The 21,384-nt window shown below is 42.4% G+C and overlaps 1 protein-coding gene across 6 annotated transcripts in view; it reads right to left on the reverse strand.

Annotated features, from left to right (window-relative positions):
* The window catches only part of LOC147239749 (zinc finger MIZ domain-containing protein 1-like), a 112,931-nt gene that overhangs the window by 12,148 nt on the left and 79,399 nt on the right, over positions 1-21,384 (reverse strand). For 4 of the 6 annotated variants that reach the window (XR_015111511.1, XM_086195421.1, XM_086195418.1 and 1 more), the window contains exons 4-5: positions 19,959-20,072; positions 15,812-15,917 (exon numbers count right to left, since the gene is read on the reverse strand). Coding sequence is in view for 4 of the 6 variants with exons in the window: in XM_086195421.1 (XP_086051547.1) it covers positions 15,812-15,917; positions 19,959-20,072 (220 nt within the window). In the remaining 2 variants the exon portion in view is untranslated. Of the gene's footprint in view, positions 1-6,577; positions 6,614-9,897; positions 10,001-15,811; positions 15,918-19,958; positions 20,073-21,384 lie in introns of those variants that run through there. The other 2 variants (XM_086195423.1, XM_086195422.1) reach the window with 2 other exon arrangements.

The raw sequence follows: 21,384 nt of genomic DNA on the forward strand, positions 1-21,384 counted from the left end.
CTATGGAGAGGGGCTGTAAACGCATCTGCTGGGACTAGATGGGTGGTTCAGTAGCTGGGTCTGCAGCTTCCAGCTCTGTCATAAAGCCCCGGGGAGACATGACAAATGACATGCACTGCATCCTTGACAGTTGTCCAGTTCTCTTTGCAATGATAATACCCCCCCCCCCCACACACACACACACACACACACACCCCGCCACACCAACTTTCACTGCACACACAGACACGAAGCAGAGATAAAGGGCGCTGATGATTTTTGTTAGAATAGAGGCTCAGTTCGCCTAAACATATTTTCTTCCTCACTTTTCACTTTCTTCAAGGTTATCGGTATTCAACATCATACCAGTTAATTTCTTGTCATCAACTTCATGCAAATTTGTATGATTTTATGTCTTGAAATGATGCACTTGAGACAATAAGAAGCTAAAATAACACATTAGCATATCTTCCAGATTGTATTATACGTGCAACATCTGCTTTACATGGAAAAACTGGTGTGTATCTGCTTATCATCGGGATTATTCAGAATTGTGACTTTGTTTCTGGCAAAATAGGACAGATATTTCTCTTTGTTTAGCTGCACTAGATGAAAGTGAATAATATTTGGGTGAACCGTACAACTAGTTGCTTCGAGAGCAGCCTGTAGGAGAGGATAAAGTAAAGATAAGACATGAATGGGAGCCATTATAAGGGCCGCTCACTCACTTGCTGCCTCCTCCACAACACGTTTTTCCTTTTCTCTTTGTCTTTTTTTGTTGTTGCTTGTCTCTCTTCCAGTTTTCTCTCTGGCAAGGGACTGATGGGGAGGCAGCAGGTAAGGCAGATGCCAAGAGCTCTTATGACCCCCTCATCCCCCCCCCCCCCCCCACCCTCTCTCTCTCTGTGCTCTATCTAATAGACACCTGCTCCCTCGTCAACTCTGGACCCCCACCTGGCATCGTCCCACATGTCTTGAATACTGCTATCCTCACGCACGCGCACACACACACACACACACACACACACACACTATATATATGATCATCTACTACATCACATGCTGACTATAACAAGACCCTTTTTTGGGGGGGGTAAAAGAATCACAACTCCTAAACAACTTGTTTGAAGACATTAAGCCATGAAGGCTGAACGGCGAACAAAGACCACGAGCAAACAAACAAGAACAGCTCTGGTGGGCTGCACTCTTGAGTTTCTGAGGGAGCCCTTTCTCATATTCAGTTCCTCAGTTTCTCTCTCTCTCTCTCCCTCTCTCCAGAATGGTCTGAATGAATACATGCCTCCTGCAGGCCAAAGTCAATTAAAATACAAGTCTGGGGAGTCGTAGTATCCCTGGTTACTGGGCACCTGAGAGGGCCATGCAAAACTGTTTAATTTTGGAATTTCTCCCTTTGCAGCCTCATGTTCAGGAAATATAAAAATTTTTTGGGGGGGATTTATCGCTTAACATTATGGATACGAATGAGTAGTTGCTGTGACTAATTTGGTGCTACTCTATCTGGCATAAATCCTCCTCCTGCTCCGACACCATGCCCACCGTGCTGCTATCAAATCCCTCTTTGTCTTAACCACAAATTATTCTCACAGTTCCAAGATTCGTCCGTCATATATTCTCTTCGGTGAGGACCTGGTGCAACAGCAGCGATAGGACAGAAAGCTGTGCCCTCATCCACTGAGGGGGGAATAATTAGGTGGAAAACTGCAAACTGGACTTAGATGTTTATCAATTTTAACACTTGGTACCAATTTTCTCTCTCTGTCCACCGTCTCAACACATTGGCGTGAAGGACAGTGTGAACTGTAAAACTGAGCCTGTGTACTGACTTCATTAACTCGGTTGATTTTTAAATAGGCTGAGTCAGTTTGTGACACATTTCAGAGATGTGTCTGGAAAGCTGATCAAGACGTGTGAAGATGTGAATGTCAAGTCGGCCGAGTAGCATCAGGGTGTAACATATTTCTCCTCGTACATAAATAGATTAGCAGCTATTTTATTGTGAAAAACCACGATGAAATGAGCATTTCAACCAGAAAAGAGAGGAGACGACATATTAATTCAGTTTTAGCCGCTCTTCACTGGCTACCTGTGGCATTTGGAGTAGACTTTAAAGGTCTTATCCTCACATACAAAGCCCTTAATGGGCCAAGCTACACTGCTAACTCAATAGTTAGCTACATTGCCTAATTAGCTACATGCAGCCAAGAACACCGAGACACCGAGATCATCTGCTGCTGGATTATTGGAAGTTTCCAGAGACAGCAGGAAGAAGACTGGTGATGCAGCGTTCGTCAATTATCCCCCAAAAAGGTAGAACACAATACCTCAAGATATCAGGGAAGCAGACTCACTAGATGCTTTCAAAACAAAGCTGAAAACTTCTCAGTTTTACTTCAGAAGTTATGCTACTTTGCATTTGTTCTGTGCCGCATTTTTATGCACTCTGTAATTAAATTTACTTTATGTATTTTACGCTTCACATTTTAATTCTGAATTCATATTCCGTCGAATTTCACACGTTTTTCTTTGCTCTTCTCAACATTCTCTTTTAACATGCTTTTAAATGCTCCTCTCTCTTTTTTTTCCAAAACACTTTGAGCTGCAATTTTTGAATGAAAGTTCCAACAGAAATAACGTTAATTGTAATTATAATTATTATTATTTAGCTGAGGGAAAAGCATGACAAAGCAGCTAACGGTGGACTGAAGGCATTAGTGCTAATAGTTGTAAAAACAGCCTGTGTATCTAGGCCAGACAACCGCCTCCTGTCTGCACCTCATAGTTGTCTGCTCCTTTTTTTTTTTCTTCTTGCATTATTTTCTCTGTTGCTCGCTGGGAAGGCAGTGATGTTGGAGTCTTGTCAATGAGTACTTAGGCCCATTGCCTCATGGGGAGCCAGACTTGCTGGCTAGGTTTTATGGCCCATTTCAGAGCTGCCCCGGCTTAAATACAGCCTCCTGTTGGCCACATGGCCACAGTGTTGTACCCTGTCCATCCGGTGAGGAGGGAGGGGGGGCATGCTTGGATTTGAGCCAAAAAGGTTTTAGTGAGGCCAGAAGCATATGTGGCCATGTGGAGGCAAGCGACACAATGGGGGTGGGATAGGGGTTGGGGGGTGGTGGGGTGGGGTGGGGTCGGGGTGCAGATTTGGTGTTTCTTGGTGGTTCTATAGACATTCTGCCTTCTTTGTTGTGTAAAACATTCAAATCAGTATCTCTGAATATAACGGAAATACAGGAATCACGAATAAAAATCAATCATCGCCGTCTTCCAAGCTTGGAGATCAAGATATCATGTGTTTGATAAATCCATTTAAGTGAATACCACCTGGAAGAAGATCTAGTACACGCCACAATTTCAAGATGATGTATTCAGATCTCGTCAATGAAATTGTGGGTTCTTGGTCATGGTTTCACAGGAACCAGCTTTTACCAAACGAGGCCAATGTTTTCAAAGATAATCTCTCCTGGCACATGCAACAAATCTCTTCATTAAAAACAGGGCATGCCATTCAAGGGCTTCTATAAAGCAGGAAGGTGGAAATCTATAGCATTTCACCCCCTGTTGAGAATTAATTCCTTGTGCATTTAAGCCAAACATCTCCCCCATCCAACATTCAATCTCCAATCTGTTACTGTTTGTTTATTCTAGCTACAGTAAGCTGATTGGGAACAAAACTCCCTCCAAACCTACATTTTCATGTCTTGATTCAGGAGGTAGAATCTGATTTTTAAAAAAAAAGAAAAGTCTCAGTGATTCAATCCAAAATATCATTTACATCAACCTGTCCTGTTGCGAACCAACTCACCTGACATTACGCTGTATTATAGATTTTTGGATGTAATTTTCTAATGACTTCTACTGAGCACCATCAAGTTCATGTAGTATGAAGACAAACCATCACAGGGAAGGTCAAGTCTGGACCACATTCATTCGTCATATCATTGCAGACGCAGTTGAAGTCAGTGACGTAACTCAATGATATTACCACTTCATTTTAGCATTATTCATAATCCTGTTTTATATTCCTAATATTCTAACTGTACAGGCGGACAGGAGCTATTTGTTAAAACCACTGTTTTGTTTGTTTGTTTGGTTTTTTTTTTGGTCGAGGTAAGGACTTTATGTCTGAAAGTGTAAAAACATTACATCATTGAATAGGCATTTTTATCCCCCACAAAAAATAAGAGCTCAATATAAAAATAAGCAGTCTTTCTGAACCCATATAATCCAACAGATTATGAAAATAAAAATAAGGACCACTTGTCTATCCTCAACGCTGGTATGGCACTTATTGGCCAATATATACACCGATATAACAGCAATAAAAGTCTACTTACTGAACTTCCAGTGCTGCAGCCAACTATACAGCATGCTTCAAAGCTACTGCACATAATGTAAAGGATGTGTGATGTGATATTAAAGAATTAAAACTGGCTGTGACACTGACGTGATCCAAATCTAAAACCTCTCGGTTCAGATAACTGATGATCCTTCCACCAGACCACGTTGAGATTTGTGAAACTCAAGCAACTTTATTCCAGACTCCACCAGCACAGCAACATGCACTTGTGCAACCAGATTATCAGATGAGCAGACCTGCAAAGAAGCGGCTTACTGAGGCCAGACTGTTTCCCAGAGCAACAGGCTGCTATTAACGAAGGCCCAGCCTTAAGCTCTTGTCGACAATGATACTAATTAGGCACGGAGCAGATGTGCCCGGACTAGTACGCACCTCAGGGTGCTGGGCATGGCCGCTAGTGTCACAATGGCATACGCTGGCGGCTGATTCACCTGTGACCTTTTCACAGTGGGCCTGGGGTCAAAGCCTCCCGTTAGAAGAGCAGTGAAAACAGACACTAGAGGAGCCTGGGTTGGGTCCTGGCACCCCTCTAGGCTCATTAGACTCATCCATATGTGCAACAGCTCAGGATCTGAATAAAGGCCTCTCTCATGACACACACTTGGATACACACTTGAGCTGAGTGGACACAATGAAAAGTTGAATCTGAAATCCTTTCTGGATGGCCTTCATGAAATAAGGATGGGGTGTTGTGTATTGCTTTAGATATCTATGCTTCTCCACTTCTAATCTAGCACTACGAATTCTGCATTTCAGACTGATTTTTTGTTTTGTTTTATACAGAGGCTGCATTTATTCATACATTTTATTTGTGGTGTTGCCTTAACTGCTTTAAATGAGTAATCTTATTGTATAAATCAATATATAATATCCAGTTTTGGATATAACACATTTTTTGGAGATTACCTTTGGTAACGAGTGATGAAACACTTTAGTTTTGAATTTCAAGTAATCAGTTATTTAGTTACTTTTTCAAATAAATCATCTGTTATCTTTAATCCAGCAATAAAGAAAATCCCTGGCACATGCATATTGTTTCCGTTTCCCTCCTACATGGTGGTACCTTCACTGAGGTCAGTGTCAGTTCTCATGTGCAGCTCAGACAGCAAGGTGGCAGAGAGGACGGCATTTACGTTGTGGAAGTACTTGTAAAATCTTGATCTTGTGGGTGAGAGGGACAAGAACGTGACAGCGAAATGACAGTTGTGCCTGGGTGGTAACAAATGTCTGTCAGCTGGAAAGAACTCTGCATCAAATCTGACAAGGAACCAACAACACTGATGGCGAGGCCCTATAGAGGAGGAAAATAGTGTCACAGCTACAGTCGTGCTACAGCTCTGAAACAGCAAAGGCCATCTCTTATTTCAGCTAAAGCTATCACTCCTAGGAGAAAGTAACAAGCTGTTTACCTCATGGTGAAGATGGGGAGTCAGCTGTGGAGCCTTGCCCCGGTACCCTGAAGTTTGCTTGTATCAAACACGACAGTTAACGGGGATCTTGAACCAAGTTACTTGCCCACTGAACGATACAATCATCATGTGCTTGGACTGCAAAAGCATTTTTCACTTTTTTGCAGAGGTATGTGATGTATGTAAGTTCTTTCCCATCCTCAGGCTCTTTACGGGGGGAAATATCTCTCAAACTCAGTTGTCAGTGAGCGCAGGTGCTCCAGCATCTCTCTCGTATACTCAGCCTATGGGCTATCAGACTCGGTTCTTGTTGCCTGTTTCTAAGTAACCCCAGGCTCCGCGGTAGGGGACCTTTGCTCTGTCTGTTACACGTGTTTACTGTCCAAGTCTCATTTATACTTGTCCTTCATCTCATTATTCTTACTTTGCGCCTTTCACATTGCTTTTTTTTTTTTTCTCACAGCAATGAGGAGGGCAGAAGTATCATCTTAGATATTAATGACTAACGTGGAGCAGAGAAAAAACAGGTGAACCACGATTGCAGGCAAGATGATACAACATCATGTGTGACATGCGTCATCAAACTTAAACAGACAACACAACAGCAGCCATGTAGCTCTTCTAAATGACCAACAAAAAAGAAAGAAAAAAGAAAAGAAAAGAAGCACATCTGACATCATTCCACGTGTTGCACATCTACACAGTCCAATGGACAGACAGAATATGAGGGCTGTGATGAGGATGATGTGCTTGGATCCAGCCAATGTGTATGAATTTCCTGTGAAGCACTGCAACACACAACCAGTACCTGAGTCAGACTGACACCTCCTGCAGCAGTTGGTTTCTGTAGGGTTCAAATTTTACATTTTACTGTACTTTACAAACATTTCTAAGATATTCAGGCAATAAAGTGTATGACATTTTACTCAGGAGTCCACACACACAAACTCATGAAGTGAATGAATGGTGGACATATATCAGATTGTTCATCTACTCACAAGAGGGGAGAATGACTGATACTTCGAATGCGCAGAATAATGGATGAAAGAGACTTACAAAAAAGTACAAAAGGGGAATATATGGTACATTTAATTAATGGTTCAAAAATGACTTCTATGACTAATAGCAATACTTGCAGTGCATGCAGTTTAATTAGTGTTGATCAATGAAAAGCAGAACTCTCAGGCTTGAACATCACCACAAGACAATCAGTACATTGACATGATGTTATAAAAAGTTGCTTTCTTGTGTGAGTCTGATGAAAAAGCTTCACTTCTGAAATACTTGCAAACACTAAAACTGTGGTAAGTTAATCGTTTCAAAGTACAGCTAGAGATCATTTTACTCAATCAGCCCTATATTAGGTTAAGTGTTCTGTAAATGTCCTGCTGGTCCCACTGCAGTACTTTAACCTGATTTGCAACATAGTTTGGTCCACAGAATCATCAGAGAAGTCCTCTGCAGACACGGCTTGAAGCTGAAAAGCTTCCTGTGGTGTTTTGTGCTCTTCTTTTTAAAACTAAATATGCAGTTGTCACGTAGCTGATGCTACAGCAGCACCCATGCTAACCTCTTCAGGAACAGACAGTCACAATGTCATCACATCTTAGCTGCGCCCCAAACTCCTCAATGGATGCTGATTGGCTCAACCACTTTTGGTGAGGACACAAGCATGTTACTTCATGTGATCTCGCAAATCCTCTAGCAAGGTAAGCAGTATTTAACCCAAAAGAAAAATAGTGCTGAGTAAAGTAGCGATGGTCCTGGCAGGTACGAGGGAGGGAATAGTGTTTCTGGACATACAGGGAAACGTTGACCATTTTAAAGTTGTAGATACTTCTTTAATCAGAATTCTGATATCTGATATTTGGGTATAGTGCCACATACTGCTGTTAGAGCGGTGGACATACTTTCCTTGTTAACTCGATTCTTCCCCAGTTCTTGTATACTGGGGTGACAGTAGTGATTAACCCTCACATACTGTTTAATCGAGGTAAAACTATATTTTATCCACATGCAAACCAATGGATCGCTCAAGAAAGCTCAATATTGGGTCTGATCAGATGTGACATGAGGGAAAACAATTGCAAAGGTCATAGATTACATAAATGTGCTATGTTAGCTTCATCTGCTATCAGAAGTTTTCCTCTTGCTTTGTCCAGAGTTCCCTAAAATGTCTCCGCATATGTGGATTTCCCCCTTTCCCAACCCCTGAAACGCACCGCTCTAAGGGTGTTGCAATATCACACATAAAACAGAACAAAACAGCCTTTACTCCATTTCTGTAGAAGCCAACTGGCTCTGCAGTAGATACATATCAAGTGCTTTTCACCGCTCTACTCTCAGATGCCTGATCCACAGCTGAAAAAACAACAAAAAAAAGAACATACTATGTATTATTCTCACCACTGGGATGATCACATATAATAATCACAAAAGCACCCAATGGAATTTTCTACTGTTCTCCATCACTGATCTGAAGAGAGTGAACTGCGAGGGTCTGTATAGAAACAGATGGAGAAGTTGGTTAAGCTGAGAGTGGGTGGTTTTTGGGAGTTTCTACAATGTTTTTGAAACTTTTTTTTGGCCTCCGCTCATTGTAGCTCATGAATCAGAGTTCCCGGGTGAGGGTGTGAGGCACACACCTCTCAAGCCAAGATAATACGGACAAACAGGTGCTTTACAGCATCACTTTGCAGTTCAACATCTCACGTCATACCTGTTGCTCGGATGAAAGCATCTCTCGACACCAGATTTAAAGACACTGAATTCTGACACGAGGAGGGGAGAAAAAAAATCTCTGCAGTGATCCAGGCTGGTTGTGGCACAGTGGGAGTGGGTGTGATAAACTGCCAAGAGTCTCGCTGAAAACGCCGCCTCAAGTAGGTCAGCGCGACTCAGAGAGATAATCAAGGCCATTTTGACCCCTTCTGTGTGAGCTGTAAGTGGGTCAAATGCGGCAGTCAGCTGTTGCAACTCTATCACGCGGGACGCTGGGAGGCACTGGTCATACTGTCAAAGCCCATTCTGTTAGTTTAAGACGTGGCAGGGTGCCTTGCCAGCCTGCACCCACCGATGCAGGACTCAAACCTCTATCTGGCCTCCCGAGGGGTGAAATAAGTTTCTCTCAGCAGTAGCAGCAGATCCACCTCCCCTCTTATCACTGAATACACCCGCAACCACCCCCCCCCCTCGCCAAACACAGGCCTCTTTAACTGTTGTCTCCTCCTTTTGACAGCTCACAGCTTCGCTCCATTCACAGCAGTGACGACCCCCCCCCCCCCCCCCCCCCCAGAATGCCACCCGCATTTCAACCAAGCTAACTCCACCAATGTCTCCGCTTATTTCTCACTCTTTGCTGCACAGAAAGAAAAAAAGAGAAGGAAAAGGGGGACTCATGTGTCTAGGAACACTTCTGAGTAGCAATCTACAACAGCAGAACAAAGGCGATACAGGGCAGCCTTAATCTCTGCACTACTGAAGCCAGCAGCTATTTTAAAGCTCTTTCTCTCTGTCTCTCTCTCTGTCTCCCTCTGTCCCTCCCACCTTCCTCTCTTCTCTGTAACATTCTTCCTCTCCCCTCCTCCCTCCCTCCCTCCCTCCCTCTTTCCCCCGTTTCCCTTGGTGTCTCAGGGCAGCAGCTTCTCTTTTTTTCCCTCTCCTCTCTCTCTCTCTCTCTCTCTCTCTCGCTGCGTGTCCAGTGACTGACTGCACAATACACATCAATTATTCATGGCTGCTCTCTCTCTGTTTCGCAGGCAAAACCAATCACAGATGGAGTCATTGCTAATGGGCTCCTGCTGTACTTGCCACCAGCTTCTTTGCACTCAAGCAACAAATACCCCAGAGACAATATGAGGGAAGAAGGGATAATCTGTTTTAAAAAAAAAAAAATCCAAAAAACAACAAAAAAAAACTTCATACAACAGCCACAAGGAGCAGAGGATGGCTGTGGTCAGAGAAGAAGACAGGTATCGTCACAAATCATTTAGCAAATTTAGGAGCCGGCTTCTGCAGCACTAAAGGGTTAAAGACAGGGAGAGGAGGGGAGGGGGAGAGGGGGGTGAGGGGGTGGTGGGAGGACAGGCAGAGAGGGAGTAAGAGAGAACCAAATGCTTATCTCCTCACCTCGGATGTATGCAGCTGTTATTGATGTATCTTCTTTTTCTGTCTAGTGATCCATTGCTTGCTCTCCCAATACACACATCACACAGAAGCAGCCACAGCCACTTCGCCAGAAGGGAGAGAGGGAGGGGGAGGGAGGGGAGGAGGTGAGGGGAGGGGAGGGGAGGGGAGGGGAGGAGAGGAGAGGAAAAAATGCAGGCAGCTCACATTTCAAACTTGCAAAGGGGGGTGGTGCCTAATGTGCTAGACAGCCTGTGTCTTGGCCCGGGTCCAGAGCAAGGGGTAAAAGCAGCCTCAATCAATTCATTTAAAGCAACATTTATGGTGAAGGGAGATGCGCAACCCCAGGAATCCTCACAGAAAGTGGCGATAGAGATGATTCAGCAAGGTGCATAGAGCGGAGGATTTTTAGCCATCAGCCCTGTTCTTTGCAAACAGTTGACTTAATCCATCAAAATTGTAATCAAGGGGGCATGGAGGAGGAGTAGGAGGAGGCTGGGTGTAGTGGCTTCCTGATGCGCATGGGGATGGAATCAGAGAAGGAGGGGCCAATTAGACCACATTTGTCTTGCAGCGCACATGAGCCCGAGTAAGCTTTTGGATAAATAATTACACACCTATAAAACATGTAAGCTGTTGGTAGAAACACCACCTGAGGCAGTGTGGAATGTCAAATGCCACTCGAAAACACTTCAGCAGCAAGTCAATTCAGGTGTCAAATCAAAGCCTGAGTACAATAAAAAATACATTTAATTAGCTGCATAATAATGTAAATTAATTTTATGTACCGACTTCTAATTATGCTGCACTGCAAATTAGGAGAGCCATATGGAGTGGCTGAAGCTGCTACCATTGCTATCACCTCCTGCTGCCACAGACATAATATAAGAGGAGGGACAGCCGTGCTCAACAGTTCTTATCTCTGCTCGCCCCTGTCTGTATGTGCTGTCCTGGTATTTACTATCAGCTAAGTGCACAGTGAGTGACTTATGGCTCAGCACCCCTACTGCAAGTTAACACATCAATCATGGCTGGCTGGAAGACTTGACTTGATAATGTAGTGTAAAACACAGAAATTGCCCAAAGAAGACAGAGCAGGTAGATTTATAGATTCTATGACCGGAATCAGGTGCATGCAGCTCCATGAGCATTTGATCACGAAAACATGTGGTACGAGTGCTCACAACTTGTTTCCTGAAAGTTCCCCTCAGACATGAGAAAAGACGTCTGAGAGTGTAACACATCTGCTGAGCTTTGTTGAGAACTTATACCTCACTCTCTGTCTGTTTCCTACATCTCTGCAGTCTCGATCTGCTCGATAAACGCAAATCAAATCTCAAAACAAACCTTAAATCAAATCAATTATTGGAAAATACAGCAAATACCTATCATAACATGAACAAGTGGTAACACAATGAAAGATTTATGCAGTCATCCTTGCCATGAGCATTATTTCTTTGACTAAAATAACAGGAACCATAGTTGCCTCACATTTCTCTAGACTTTAACTTCCATTCAAGAAGAATTGATTTGTGAATTATCAACTTGTTCAAATCTTTAAATATTTATTTCAGTCTGACTGTGCCTGCAACATCCCGGCCACCAACAATGTTGAGAAACTCCTCTCCTTTTCTTTGTAAGAAAAACCAAGGCTAAACTACATGTTGAAGCACACCAGTTTGAAAGACAGAAAAAAAGAAATTGACGTGGAAAGTTCTAAAGGGAGAAATTACAGCCTTGCAGGTCCATGTGTGGATCTGACCTCTCCATTGTGAGTCCCTGAGACCTTTCCCCACATGACAACAAGTCTGATCTCTACCTCTTTAGCACCACTTCACTTGAGGGCATAAAGTGTCGAAGCAGCTGTTTGATCGGCACGCAAAAATGCAGGTTAGAGCCAAATTTATCTTTAAAATTGCACTCTAGTATACCAAAGAATTTAAACACTCCAGCCAAAGTATGAGAGCATCACCGCACATTTTAAAAAAAAATGTTCTGGGGGTAAAATTTTCTAGGTAAGAATATCCACAAGGCTTAATTTGCTTCTATTTTGAGTGGAGTTTTTTTCACTATCAGGGATCTAAAGATAGAGAGAATCGCTGGCTGTGCAGAGTGTGAAGGCCACTTGAGACAAACTTGTGATTTTGTGGCACATAAATAAACTGTCCAGGAGGTGAATATTTTAGATGATTTTATAGATTTCCACTGTAAGAAGCAGTTGGCTTTAGTATTTTTTTTTGGTTTTTTTTATAAACTTAAACAAATGAATCTTTCCCGCGAAACTGGATCCTGCACTTCATGGTTAGAAAACTGAGAAACCAGCTTCTGGAGTCCCAACAACTCAACAAAATGAGACAATAGACAAAAACTCCTTAAGTATTTTCAACATACTGATATTGTTGACCACAACCCACAATGTCTAATGATCACACAGCGCTGCATGTGTTAAACAAGTGTAAAGACAAAGTAGCTCCACAGAGAGAAAGCTGAAGCCCAAGTAATTATGTGCTGAATAGCTGCTTTACCAGGCGTTTGTTACATGAGAGAATGAACGGCTCCAGGAGCTGGAAAACTTCAATTGGTGCCCCCTCTTCTGAGGTGGTGCCTCCTTTCACTCTTTAGAGCTGAGGAATTCCAAGAGCTTGTTGAGGCGCAAACGATTGGGAATGTGCCATTCTGAGCCGCTGGGATGGAGAAATGTGATTAAGCTTTTTGTCCACACTTTCCAACCGTACTGCATCACGACGGTCGTGCAGTGTGAAACTGATGAAACAGGCCTAACGGGACTTGTAATGTAGCTTGTGATGAAGAGAGAGAGGGAGACGGAGACAGAGAGAGAGAGAGAGAGAGAGAGAGAGAGAGAGAGAGAGAGAGAGAGAGAGAGAGAGAGAGAGAGAGAGAGAGAGAGGAGGCCCTGATGAGTTTATCCACACCAAGAGAGTGATCTCCTCGCTTTGATGTCGCCACACAGTTCCACGTGCATGGCTTTGCCGCTCAGTAAGACAGTCCTAGTAATCACAGATTAATAGAACAGGCTAATCTCATTCACAAAGAGGTCACTACGAGCAGACAGACACCCATCCCCCAGCTCTCGCTCAGCATTGTGGGCTGTTTGCACAAAGGCAAAAGGGCTACAACCAGCAGATCCCCCCTCCATTAATGTTGTACAAATCGCACCGTGGAGAGTTTTCACCGTCATCCCATAAAAAAGCAATTAAGACTAAGTCCAATTTACAACATCTAAACATCTAAAATGCTCACTTACATGTTAACTGATAAAGTCAATAGGAGGAATTAAGTGAGTTCTCCTGCGGCGCAAAGACGCACAGTGCTGGTGTCATTAAGATCAAGGCCTATTTCTTTTGAGTTTTGCACTTCTAAGCTTTTTCCTTAACAGAAAATTTGCAAACCACTGCCTTTAACTGTTGGAGGCATTTCATGATGAATTAATTTGTCAAAGCTACAACCTGTTTCTGCTGCAAGTTGACTGTGAAAATTGATTTTATACTGCTGAAATCAGCTCTGCCCTGCCCTCAGCACAATTTCCTGCTCAATTTTCTCCCGTGTTCAGGGAAGGAATTCCGATGACATAACAGAAATGTAATAGCTTGACCACACAACGTGTCAGAGCCAAGACATCTCAACGAAAAGTTAGCCTGGTTAAAATGGGACATCGAATCTGATTAACTTATTAGTGCTTATCCATTGACCCGATGTCCTATACAGCAGACAGCCAAGCTCGTAACCACAAGCCCCCCCCCCCCCCTTCCGTTCCCTCCTCGACTTTTAACATAGATTTTCAGAGCAGATTACAAGATGCATGATGTGACTGGACAGGCTGGTGATTACAACAACAAGATTTGGTTTTCAAATGCTCCCTGAACACTTTTTCTTTAAGAAAACTTAATGTTGGGCTAGATAAGTATGTAGAGATGTGGTAGAAATGTTTTTCTATTTTGATTTGGAACAATTAAATATGCATCGTGCCACAGGAGTTGTGTTGCCATTTACTTTAGTTACGGATGGCTGCGACAAATAGTGGAAGAAGACGTGGTTATCTTGCCCGTCAACTGTCATCTACTCACAAACACTGGAGAGAGGTCTTTGGGAATTACTTTCAGTGGGCCAAGTTGTAAATGTTCTTTGGTAATAGCTAGTTTTGGACGTATTACAAGTGTCCGGAGATGAAGACAAACCCTGGGGGTATCTGAGGAGACGTGGGCAGAGGGAAGAGCTGGTCAATCACAAGAGTTACAGATTTCCTTTATCAGAGCTTATTATTTTACAAACCAGTGTAAAAACTTTTTTATAGGATCAAATTTTGCAGTTCCCATTCATCGTTTCTAATGTGGTACATCAGAACACTTTGAGATGAGAATATGAAATGGACTTTTCGCTGTGAGCAAGTTCAGCTTGGATCACGTCCAGGATTGGCGAGATGACATTTTTTGGAAAAACAGCCTCATGCGTGGGACACTGCACTTCATTTAAACCTTCTTCTCTTTCCCCTTCTACACCAAACTAGAAGTCTAGATTTTTTTTCTCAGCTTCTAAAAGTCTGGTGCTTCATTTTGTATCTCTGGTGTTGGATCTGATGCTGCCATCCTGGCCCCATCATGTGATTCTATCCTTTTGCCCGTCGCTCAGCAACGACTCTGCTGGATGTCGGGGAATGGGTCCTGCCCATGGGGCCCTGGGGGAGTGTCATCTCCCTGGCTGCCACTGAGGGCTTTCTTTCCGCCTTAACAACCTCCTTGACTGGGGCCTCCACTCCAGAGCTTCTGGGAGCTTTGCAGGAAAATGCAGAGCCTTTGCAGTGGTTTCTATTGACTCTCCCCACTCAAAATATTCATGCATATGCAGGTACATGATTGTCCATAAAATGCACATTAGGATTGTGCCTGGACTTGAGAACCTCCCCCTTCCCAAACCGCTACTGTTACAGGAAATTATTCAGACAGAGAATCAATTGGCATTCTTAACCAAACCCATCAAGTAGCCAGAGATTTGATTTAGCATGAAGAGGAGTGGGAAGATTAGGGAGCGTACGTTAATTGCAGTGTGATTCCCACCCGCTGCTGACAGAGTGACATTGGATGATTTGAAGTCTCATGTAATCACATATATGACCGTAAATGCTATAAATCAGAAAAAGCAAACAAAGTGGGAATTCAAACAATATCGGTGATTGACTTTCATGTCCTAGTCGATGTAGCCAAGACGCCGAGCACACAGAAGCAACTGTGCTCTCTATGTAACTGAAGACAGCCGGAAACCACAAATCAAAAAAGAAAAGAAAAGAAAAAAAATACCCTGTAAAAGAGAAAAACTCTGTAAAAGACCATAAGATATTCCTGTTCCTCCCGTTTCCTGTTCCTCTGAGCTGCTGACAGCCTCTACATCTCCATCGTTCTTTCTCACAAGCGATCTGTCCAACTAATCCGTCCCAGCACCGAGATGAGGACAACATAACAGCATCATCGCTGACAAAGTAGTTCCTGTTGTCTGATTAAATTCTGCTGTATGATTTGGTCTGAAAGTCTTAAGAAAGAAACTAATCAAGATGTAGTTCCTGATGTTTTGTCTATTTACTCTTTGGTAAGACTGAAGTGTTTTACATCACAATTCGGGGTTAAAACAAACACACAAAGACATGCCGGACCAGTTATTGATAGAAAAACCTGACACCATCTGAAGGTCAAACATAAAAGCCAAGACAGACAAAAAAATGACACTTTGAGCAGCCGTTTCATGTACTTAAAATATTGTTTAACAGTTACTTTTCTGGAGAACCAGGATCTTGTACTGTCTAGTTGCTAAGGGTGGGTGTCATGAAATGCTGCCAGGAACTTTGAGCCGGTACAGAGCAGCATGGCCAGATGGCCTGAGACGGCAGTTGAGAAAACTCTGGTCTTACCTGCTGATTTTGGAGTGAACTTGTCCCTGTTGGCAGCGCACACAGCCAGAAGCCGGTAACCCAGGTCCAAGTCGAAGCCCTGCTGTGCTGCTACACGGCTGACCACCTGAACACGACAACAACAACAACAACGAGAGTCAGTCAGGATAATGTCAGGTATTCATCATAGTCTGAATTAATTTCTGCTGAGACCGCATGACTAAAAACCTTTTTAAGAGTGGTTTATTTCACGAAAAACTTCAACCGGTATCAAACGAACACATACAGATGTCGATAAATGATAGAATGTCAGTACAAATGTTAGCAACTTGTACTTGACTTGAGTTTACTTTTTCTACTTTCACTCCTTCATACTTGAGGAAACTTTGTACTTTTTAACTTCACAACAGCACAGACTATTCTTATTATTTATTATTATTATTTAAATATGCTTTTCCTCTTTGTATTCAGATTCAGTTCCTGATTTTTTTTTCAATTCATTCTTGAATGTATTTCCTTTTCTCTCCTTCTTTTAGATGGAAAACTGCATTTCGTTGTACTTGCATGAAATCAAAATTAAGACAGGCTCTTTATATTAAATAGGTACATTTTGATGAATCTAAAGCTCAGACATGATCAGGTATTTACTGGATTATATTCTGTTTTATCACTTCACTAAACTTGAGGGATGTTATATTCAAAAACAATAAAAAAAAAAACATACAGGGAAAAAAAAATGATGTTTTGGTCAAAATTCAATTATCCAACACTGCAAGTACAGTGAGAGGAAGAAAAAAAAAGGAGACTATTAGTGATTCATGAACATAGAGCTGCATGCAAGCTGTCAACACGATTAGAAATTGATGGAAATTCAAAACTAGTTTTCACAACAATACTCCATTCATTGCATAGACAAACAACGGGCATCACTGGAAAGGTCAAGTCCTGACGCTTAATTCAGGATGAGCTCCAGCCCGCTGCAAAGGAGACTTCTTCAAAATATGAAAATCTCGAACGAAAACCGAGTCCAAGGGTTCACAGAAACGCCGCATTCCACTGGCGGTGAAGTAAATCACCCAGCTGTGGCGCATGTTGCTTTGATTTACATCACCATTATCAGCTCAAAGAGAGCGGCTCAAGTCCTTTAAGACATGCGGAGCGTGTGGACCAATGCGCATCACGAGACAGGGATTCTTCTCTCTCGCTGGCTTTCCAAAGCTGCAATCCCCGCTGTCACACACCAAGTTCAAGACATGCCCTGAGGTAGCACAGCTGAACACTGCTCCGTGCACCGTATCATTATCTTCTGTAAGTATAGTCTTGACGTGTCACCAAAACAAAGTATGTATATCTGGCCTTTATTTATAGGAATCCCCCATTAAGAAGATATATGAGTATAGCCTTTCTAATTAGAATCTAAACTTGTGAGGGACATTTTCCTAAATGGTAATTCCAGTGTTAGGAATTGCAACTAGTAGTTCTAATTTCAGGACCTTAATTGTACAAAGCCAGTGGAGTTGTGGTGGTCGACCATAAGCCAAACAAGTGCCTTTGCATACAAATCCAATCATCTGACTTTGCACTGCAAAAGCACAGTGAAATAAACATATTCTTAAAATAAATTGCTCTATGCTTGGTTTTTGTTTTTTCTTGTGTGTGTGTGTGTTTTTTTTAACTTGTTAAGTGTTTAACAAACAGCCTTAACAAAAACACCTCCAAACCTTTGGATACTTGCATATATTCAAAACAAATCAGCTACTTCAGCAAGCAAAATTTCTTGATAGGAAAAACTGCTTTGTTTGTACCACCGCCAACTCTTTTGGATTATTCACCGTTTTGCTAATTAGTAGACGGGGGTGTTTTTCAGTGTAGCCACCTGTCTAATATCACTAAATGCCAATATTGAAGCAAAAGGCTAAAGTGTTTTCTATTATATTCTGAGACCAGGTATTTTCACAATCACATCGAATTTTCTGGCCTCCCTCCCAGCGTATAGTTCACGTTGAGGTCCATAAGAGCCACAAACTAAAAAGGAAAAGCCTTGAGGTTTCCACGGCAGGAAAGAAATTGAATTGGCGATACGGAGGAAAAGCACCTGCTGCTGCACATTACAGCAGTAACACAAACAATCACTTGAATAAGGAGGTTGTGTCACGCCGGTTTCACTGTGGTGCCCAAGTACAAATCTCTTGGCTTTCTTCGCTTGGTATAACCACGCTTGCCTGGCCGAGTTACATGTCGAACCAAACAGGAACTCTGTGTGTCTCTCATCTGTTCCTGGAGGCAGTTTGGAAATGGGTATGTTCAAACGTAGTAAGCCCCGAAGGTGAAAGGTGAGTGACGCGTTCTCACGTCAGAGTTCTTCTTTCTACACTGACAAAGATAATCATCCGTTAATATGGTGCAAAGCTAACTTCGAGGGACCATACAAGTGGTTGTTTGTGGCCATAGTGGAGATTTTGAGCCAGGAGAGAGTGTATGGCCCTTAAGGTACTTTTTCTAGGAGCTGAATATTGGTCCTAGATTAAACCTAGCAATTTTTAAATCTGCATTTGTTAATATCGCTATATTATAAACAGAACAACATGATCTACACCCTTTCTCTGTTAAAGTTGTTTTTTGGTGAAAAAAAAAACAACAACAAACCTGTTAAGCCCCCCAAAAAGACACCCCCCCCCCCCCCCCCCCGGTTCTGCTGGATCTAGATGGGCCACCACAATAATGAAATTAAGATTTCTGTCTCTATTTCGACTAGCTGTGGCCCGATTGTCAACTGCAGCCACCTGTCAAGGTTGCTATTGGTGACAGGAGCTGCGCTTTGTGATGCTAGGGTAAGGGTGGGAACAGCTGGTGACACAAATGGGAAATTCTCTGTAGACCAGACTGTCTGGTTCAACCATGCTCAGTTTGGCCTTTGCGAGCTACAACCACTGTAATCAGAATATGCAAATCTTTTCTTGTAAAGGTGTTAACGGACTTCAGAACTCAGCCTTTGTTTGAAAAATGTAGCAGACTACACCAGATATGGACAGGGGATTCTTTATACATTTTAACTGACGGTAACAAGAACCCACAGTGTAAAGTACTGATTTGGTCAACTCTCGATCCATTTTGTTGACCCAATTGAGTCAAAGGTGATGTACCTCAAACTTTTGTCTTTAGCCTAAATAGTTACCTGCCTGGGCATCTTGATCTCTCAAGCACAGCTATGCTAACATGGTGCTAGCTTGGTCTGAATATCTACTACAGCTGGTTCTTCAACAACTCATTGAGCTTAAATTTGAAAGCTGGCGCAGAAAAACAGACAAACGTTTAAACTTTGGTCATAAAGAACAAAAGTGAACAGCTAATACATGCTAGCACAAATGGAAGTAATGCAATTGCTCCATATTTTGTTTTGGAATATTGGGTGAATCAGGAATTGAAATGACGTGTTTGCCCATAATTAGATACTGGTTTGCATCCACAGTGGTTGCTGTTGGCCTCTGGTGGATCTAGCTAGCTGGACGTCTCCCAAGTGGTCAGAAGAGATTTCTGGTTGAGCATTCTCACAAAATTTAGATTAAATTTGGGATTAGGGTTCTTTAATATACAAATGTGCATCTTCTTGACAGTTTGTTTCAACAATGTAGACCAACAGCTCTGCTTGCTAAGAGATTAGATCTAATCTTTAGATCTTGTAAATTAATGCTAAAATAAACTGTTTTCAGTGTTTATAGTAAAAAAAAAAAAGGCAAAACATCCAATTCCTTTTATTACTTTGCTTTAGGATTATAATTTTTCAATTAATCAAATGCCGCTTGCGATTTAAACTGGGGAATTAAGAGTTTTGAAACTGTATTTTCTTATAAGCGACGACTGCTATGTGGTTTTGAGGACATTAATGTACTTGTCCTCACATTGTTCTAGATGTCATGTGCTAAAGACTGCAATGGAAATGACGGACAGAAGGCTGAATCTCAGCACGTTTTACAGGGTAAAAAGCTTTTTTACTTTTCAGCGACCTCCGTTAAGATCAGGCAGCTAAACGTTAGTCCTAACCTTTTCCTACGCAGTCATAGAAAAAGCCAATACAGCATTTGTTTCACTGCTCCTTTCCTTGTCCTTGAACCTTGGAGGGTGAAACTGCAGAGAAGGGTGGTGGTGGGGGTTTTGACCGCTGACTTACCGTTAGGCATCCCATCAGGCTTTGCTCGAAAGGGCGCTGGAAGGCTCGGGGATCGCCACACCAGTCCAGCAGCTCCGTCGCTGCCGTTTGGAAATTTGCTGGATTTTGTAAGTGCTAAAGAGAAAAATGAAAGATTTGGGATATATTAGAAGAATAAAAATCATATTGCAAGTACACAGTTGTTGGTGGGTAAAAGAAAGAATGACAGGAGAACAATAATTGTCACACGTGTTACATTTAAAATTGATGCCAATATGTCATTAGAACGCCTTTTTTCATTAAGAATGGTGACTGCCAAATAAATGCTACGCCACTTAAATTCAAGTGACTTGAAGATGTGGTCATTATAAACAGCGATACATGGTGCTACATAACATTTAGCCATAATAGCAGTGAAAATTCTACAATTTAAAATAAAGTACTTCTTAAAATCCTTCAGTATGGTGGCAATAAGAAAGCAGCCTTTTTGCATCCACATTACCTGCCACTTGTAATGTTTTTGAGGGTTTAAAGAGGTGAAGGGTACGTTCTCAGCCTCACGCTTTCCTGGATTCTATCGTGCTGCCTCGCCAATACTTGCAATAAATCTCACTGTATCACAGCATGAATAGTCGAGGAAGTTCTTATTTCACCAGCCGGCCCTGAGCCGTACCATGACTTTATCTGACAACAGGCTCCTTGACCTGCAGACCCCCTTTATGGCATTCATTCCCCTATTAGAACCTGCATCTCCCTCACTAACTGCACTGTCTGTCAGCTGCAAAGAAAACCTTAAAAAAAAAAAAAAGACCTATTGGGGTCATCAGCTTGGGCACATTTTTCGACTAGACAAGCTGAGACCGCATCACCAATCCGTAGTAATCTGTTGATTTTAGAGAGATTCTGCACACAAGCCTTTGTAGTGAACTTGTACAAACCTGGAACAAATAGACTCCCATTCCATGGCTTCAAAGGTAAATAGAAAAGTTTATCATCTTAATGTGAATAGAAGCCTTTTTTTTTGTACATGAATGCATGCTTTGATTTCTCTGTTTGAGGAATCACAAGAAGAAGAAGTGACAGGAATACTGTCACTCAGTGCTTTTCCCTTGTTTGCTCTTTAGGGGGCAGCAGAGGTCAGGATTTGATAAAACAGATTTTATATCAATATACAACGCTGGTGTTTGACAGGGGCCGGATGAAACCAGTCTTGTTTATTTTTTGCACTGTCCATGACTCTCACACCCGCCCAACACGTATTTGCTGGGGTAGAGTGGGATGAAAGTGGTGTTTTTGAGCATGCAAAACCTACTGGTGGATAAAGTCTCCTGGAGAAACACACATCCACAGATGCTAAATTTAGATAAGTCTGGAAGCTAAACAACACACGCAATCAGCGCACCAAGGATAGAAGGAGGGAGGGAGGGAGTGAGGGAGTGGGGTGGAC

Source organism: Aulostomus chinensis, chromosome 23 (genome assembly GCF_037954235.1).
Source record: "Aulostomus chinensis isolate RoL2024-O1b breed Wild chromosome 23, RoL_Achi_v1.0, whole genome shotgun sequence".
Lineage (NCBI taxonomy): Eukaryota > Metazoa > Chordata > Actinopteri > Syngnathiformes > Aulostomidae > Aulostomus > Aulostomus chinensis.